The 6,136-nt window shown below is 52.1% G+C and overlaps 1 protein-coding gene across 7 annotated transcripts in view; it reads right to left on the bottom strand.

Annotated features, from left to right (window-relative positions):
• The window catches only part of PHACTR1 (phosphatase and actin regulator 1), a 551,052-nt gene that overhangs the window by 5,689 nt on the left and 539,227 nt on the right, over nt 1–6,136 (bottom strand). For all 7 annotated transcript variants that reach the window (XM_060023625.1, XM_060023628.2, XM_060023623.1 and 4 more), the window contains 2 exons: nt 5,462–5,523; nt 841–981 (listed from right to left, as the gene is read on the bottom strand). In XM_060023625.1, coding sequence (XP_059879608.1) covers nt 841–981; nt 5,462–5,523 — 203 coding nt within the window. The remainder of the gene's footprint in view (nt 1–840; nt 982–5,461; nt 5,524–6,136) is intronic.

Raw genomic sequence — 6,136 nt, 5'->3', positions numbered from 1 at the left:
GCTGGTACCTTCCCTTGACGTTTGCCAGTTCCCTCAGCCTTGGTCAGCGAGCACGCTGCAGTGAGAGTGTGAACAACAGAGCGAGGTCACATCTATGTGACACAACTGCCCGGGGCCTGTCTCCTGCCCGAGGGGAGGGGTGCCGGTTCTGGGGGCTGCTCACCATGATTCCTAGAGAGGAGAGGTGAGGTTTCCACTCCTCAGGACCTGGGGGCTGGCCTGCCCGGGTGGGGCGGGGGGAGGGGGACGGTTTCTGGGAGGTGCCTCTGGCCGAGTCAGTTCCCTCCCCCTCTCCCCCTCCCAAGTGCAGCGGCTTCCCTGGGCTCACACTCCAGCCAGAGGCCAGGCTCCCGGGTGACCTCCTGCATGGCCGGTGAGGAAGCCACCTGCCCCGGGAAGGGATGGGGCAAAGGCAGGACTCTAGGAGAAGGTCCCCGGTGTACCCAAGTCCCCTCACTGTCACTTGCACACTGCACAGCGTTATTGTCTTACACTTTGTTTTTTAAAGGCCCTTACCCTCCAGTTCCTCGTGGTGCCTGGATAAGAATCACAAAGGATCCCCAAGCAGAGGTCCCCTTAGTGTATGGATGAAAGGCATCTGTCTTGAGCCTTCTCCAGAGCAGGGGAGGACCAGCTCAGCGCCCTCTCTGCACGCTGTCTGGAGCCCTTGGGGAAAGGTGCCGGGAGCAGCACCGCAGCCTGCCCGGCGGCCACTCAGCCCCCAGTACCGACCCAGGCACCCTGGCTCTGCGCCCAAGCTCCACGCAGTCTCCGGGCGGCAAGCTGGAGACCCAGCACCCGGCTGGCCGTGTGGCCCCGCCCCCTCCCCGCCCCTCTTACTTTGTCGGCAGCGGTGAGGCGGGTCCAGGGCTTGTCGGCCCTGCGGTCATAGTCCTGAGCATCGGCCACCTCCACGTAATCGCTGAAGCGGATGAGGATCTTCCGTTCTCTCAGCTCTTCCACTGTGGGCCTCTGGCTGAGCTGCGGGACGGAGAGATGGATGTGGTCAGCCTATGACGTTTAGATCACTTGGTCCATCCGTGAATTTATAGGTGGGAAGGCGAGGTCCAGAGAGGCAGCTGATGCATCACACACATGTGAGGGGCAGGGCCCAGGGGACACAGGGCTCCTGATTCCTGGACTTCTCCAGGGCTCTGTGAGGGAGTTTACTAACTCCTGAGCTGCCTCCAGGCCTATTCAGCCGGACAGCCAGGCTGTCTCTTAATAACACTGCAGCGTCTCGCTCTGTACACGCGGGGTGTCTGTGCATGGGTGTGGGTCTTCCCATGTCTGTCCTACCTTTCCCATCAGGTGACAGAAACCTTACACAACAGTTTTTTTTTTTTTTGCGGTACGCGGGCCTCTCACTGTTGTGGCCTCTCCCATTGCGGAGCACAGGCTCCGGACGCGCAGGCTCAGCGGCCATGGCTCACGGGCCCAGCCGCTCCGCGGCATATGGGATCTTCCCGGACCGGGGCACGAAGCCGTGTCCCCTGCATCGGCAGGCGGACTCAACCACTGCGCCACCAGGGAAGCCCAACACACAACAGTTTTATATTCTCGATTTGTGAATCCACATCTGTGTGTTAAATTTAGTGCTCTCTGCAAGATAGGTTTGTAATACTTTCTGGGTATGTGTCTTAGACACAAAGAAAGTGTATGTGCAAACGGTATGCAAACTCCGGGGTGTGCAGGAATGAGAGTATGTTGGTTTATGAGGTCAGGGAGACCCTACCCCTCAACAGCTCAAATGAAAGGCGAGTCCACAAAGGCAGACCTAGCCCGCGTTGATGCCGAAGAAGACTCGGACGGGCCCTTTGGATAGGTCTGTGGTGAAGGAAGGAAACAAGTGAATTATTCAGCCATCTCCCAGTGTTACCCGCTAGCATCCTTCCTTTGTACTTTAACAACATAAGGCTGACATTTCTATTATCTCTTCCTGTCACCAGATTTATTTCTTCTGGAGCAACACAGTTGCTCTCTCTTTAGGATGCTGTCAATTCATGTTCAACCGATGTTAGTTAAAAGCAATTTTTCTCTAAGCCCTAGACTGTATTTAATTCTATTCACAGAAGATGCAGTCAAATAGAATCTTACCACAAAGGCCTACAAAACAAACACACGCAAGTGAATCCAAACCAGCCCGGCTGTTTTGACTGTGTATCACGCAGCTGCCGTACACCTTGGCTGGCGCCAGAGTGTCCCAGCTTGCTACCAACCGGCCTACGATGGGACAGCATCATTAGATGACTGCCTGGCTGGTGCCGAGCAGAACGGTGACAGCTACTGCGAGGCTCCGGACAGGACCAAAGCAGCCTGCGGGTCCCCCTTGGCCAAGGGAGGAAAAACCTGGGGCTCAGAGGCCTACTGGGCTGTGGCACTGGTCACCTGTCTAGACGCTGTGTAGCTCCCCCGCTCAGAGTGGCTGCAGTCTGTCCCGAGGTGGCCCTGGTTTTCCCGGGACAGGGCATTTTGGCATCAGCTGTGACCCGTCACAGGAAACCAGAGGTTTCCCATGCTCTATGGTTAGGGGTGCTGTAAACAAAACTGGTGGCCTATCCTGACTCCAAGATGTGAGTGCAGGGCGCTCTGTACTGTCATTAGAGTACGTAGGCATTTCCCGTAATACCACAAGGCATGAAGACTTCTACTCCAAGCCCCAGTTTGTGTTTCTAAGGACTTACCAGCTCGCCCTGGGGTGTTAGACAAACAGTACTATTTTCTCAGTATGCCATGACAGGAGAAAGGTTGTTAAAGTCGGAATTTCTAATTTCAATTTCTCACAGTCATGATGTGGATTCTATTAATAGCCTGTCTATGTAGAGTCGAGTGAACAGAAACCTAGAGGTTGGCTCTGAAGGTGAGGGGCTATTCTTCATGCCTGAGTCTGGTGGGGATTGGACACGACCTCTCCAGATCAATAAGAGACCGGGCCCAAGTGCCACCAGGGAGTGAGTGAGAAGGACGCCGAGTTCTCCTGCCGGGAGAACCACTGCCCGGACTCTGCTGTGAGCCAGGGCTCACACCCCTGGCCACACGGGGCTCAGGAGAGGTGCCTTTGGCTCCTGGATGGCTCTAGCCCTTGGGGTGCGTGAACCCAACTTCCTTGCCTGGACACTAAGGAAATTATCTTTGCAGCCAAAGTTGGTTTTCTGCGGATGCTGGGCTGGAAGAAGGGGTGGGGTGCAGAGGTGGGTAGCGTTATGTTTCCATCTACGGCAGCAATAATATCGTTTGCAACCAATTACTCAACAAAAGGGTACGTTGAGACCCCAATTCCACTATTAATACAACCTGACCCAGGTACATTTCTTCCCTTCCTTCCCTGCATTCCTTCCTCCCTTCCAGCCATCCTCCCTCCAATACTTCTTCCCATTCATCCATCCAGCCAGCCAGCTAGCGAGTTTTTGGAAGTGGGAAGCAGGCATTTATCCCAAGATAAATTTTAGGTTAGTCTCAATTTGGCTGAAGAAAATGCCTGGTCTGTGGCTCTCAGCATCTGCTACTGTGTTTTATTTTTCTCAGAGTCTTAAATAGAACGATACTGAGGAAATCCTCGGGCTGAGGGTAAGTGAAGAGCATCCCCCACCACTGGCTTCTGGTCTTGGTGTGATACAGGCTCCCGAGGAACAGAACGTGCCCAGAGCCAGGAGGCGACATGGATTCCCTACCTGCTGGCACGCTCCACATCTCTGTTCACAAAACCAGATGTGAACGCTGCTTCTGGTCTCTCCCTCATAAACAGTTTATCCCTTCACTCAGGCTCATTATTTCTAATTCCCCAAGCCAGTCCCAGGGGAGGCAAATGCTGAAATTACAAGGCAGTTTTCCTGGGAGAAGGAAAGAGAGGTAACCAGGGGGAGGAAGAGGCATTTATCGATAGACTTGAGGACCTGCAGAAACCCCACCCCTAGCATTACCCCTCCCGGGGCAGATGGGTGTGGGAGGAGACCCTCTTCTCTCGCCCCGTCCTGCCAAACTATGCAATTAGTCAAGCTTTCCCTTGCAAAATCGAATGCTCTTTTTAAAGAGATGAGAATTAGGTGCATGTCCAGATCTTTCCCTATTACCAGTTTTTAGCAAGAAACCCTAAAGTTTAGGAGAATTTTGGGGTCCCAGCAATCAAGTCCAATGAACTTTATGAAAATCTGATTAAACATTTTTTCTGAATGTCTAGACCTTTCTCTATCAGAAACGAGGGGTCATCAGCAGTCTCCTTTTGATAACCTCATCATTTCAAAGACACACTTAGAATAATGCATCTCCCCCGGTCCCCCTCACTACTCAGTCTCAGGAAAAGGGATGCCCTGCGTCCAAAGGCTGGGTGGTCTTAAGGATGTAAGAGTCAGACCTTGACTGGAGTGAGGGCACCTGGATGAAGTGAGGGCCCTTAGCTCTTGTTCGAGTTTCCCACCAGGGGACACCAGCCCGTCAGCGGCTTGTCAGGCCCTTGCTTATCCTACTCCCTTTAATTGGGATGGTGTCTGGCTTGTCACCGTATGTCTGGGATGCTCTAAGGGCAAGAGCGTGTTGAGAAACACAAATCATCACCTGAATAATTGGTACGATATTTCAGGATCTCTGAATTTCTTCCTTTGCATAATATTTCTAGGGAGAAAAATCCATTAACAAACCTTCAGAAAATTAATTTTAATGGGTCTCTTAACTGTCTCTAAGCTTTGAGTATCTTTCTCTCAAGATGGTCACTGTAGGAGGCTGATGAAAAACACTCTAGTCAGACAGAATATAGTAGTACACCTTCTGTGTCATTAATTAAAGCTGTCAACATCCTCCAAGAGGAGCCTCAAATAAGAGTTTATTATCAAAGAGGCCACTCGTAGAATTAGATCCACTTGGGTCTCCATGACATTGCCAAGCCATCTACTTTGGGGGTTAAAAACATATAAAAATTCTAGCTTTCTGACTTTTATCTAAGTGCTTTTCAAACATCTTCATTAGATTTATCAATACTTTTGGCATTTTCCTAATTCAGTAATTCAAATCGGATTTAGCATAATAAACTCAAATAGTTCTTAGGTAACAGTCAGGAAGAGTACCAGCGGAGACAAGGAAAACTCGCACTTTCCCAGGGTCATAGCAAATAACTGATACATTTGAACTTGTGATTTTGATAATGAATTTCCAGTTGCCTCATGGGGTTACAGTGAATTTTTAAAAACAAAATATTCACTGTACCTGCAGATAGAATGCACCTGACATCAAGTTGCTTGGGGGTAGGCCAGTGTCACCAGCCAAAAGGACTGAGGGTCATGAAGCTGAGTGGACCACTGGCCCCTGGAGAGGTCCTGGAGAGTCCAGAGAGCCGCATGCCCTGACACCCGAGGAATGGAACCATTAATGTCACTTCCAATGGGCCAGGCAGCTGCAAGGCCAACACAGGGCACAGCAGGGGAGGGTGGCCCCCTGTCCCGCCCCAGCTCGGCATGGAGAATCGTCTCACCTTCCGAGTTAATCTCCTCTTGATCTCTCGTTTCTCCTCTTGTTCCTCTTGTTCATTCCGGGCTGAAAGAAACATTTAAGACGCTTTAGATTTTGGTAGCAGTGTCGCACAAAGGTGCAAGCTCTGCAGGTTCTAGGCCAAGCAGCTCAGTATTTTTTTTTTTTTTTTTTTTTTTTTTTTTGCGGTACGCGGGCCTCTCACTGTTGTGGCCTCTCCCGTTGCGGAGCACAGGCTCCGGACGCGCAGGCTCAGTGGCCATGGCTCACAGGCCCAGCCGCTCCACGGCATGTGGGATCTTCCCGGATCGGGGCATGAACCCGTGTCCCCTGCATCGGCAGGCGGACTCTCAATCACTGCGCCACCAGGGAAGCCCCAAGCAGCTCAGTTTGAAAAGGAGGAGAGAGTTCCCGTCCCCTACCCTGGCCACCCTTTCTGCTTGTGGGGACACTTTCCAAACTGCCTGTACTGTTTCAAATGGGTGGTGAGTGGGTTGACCTTATTTTGTTTTACGTCACACGGGGTTTCAAGTCTGCAGGCCGAAACGCTGGGCCAAGAGGAGGGGCTACGAGGCAAGGAGGTAGGTCCTGAAAGAGTGGGGTACTGTCTGCAGTGACACAGGCATCCGGGGCGAGGTAAGGCTCCCTTCTTTGGACAAGACCTGGGCCTCACGCAGCT

The sequence above is a fragment of the Delphinus delphis genome, chromosome 10 (assembly GCF_949987515.2).
Source record: "Delphinus delphis chromosome 10, mDelDel1.2, whole genome shotgun sequence".
In the NCBI taxonomy this organism is placed as follows: domain Eukaryota; kingdom Metazoa; phylum Chordata; class Mammalia; order Artiodactyla; family Delphinidae; genus Delphinus; species Delphinus delphis.
This window is presented reverse-complemented; position numbering and strand designations above follow the sequence as displayed.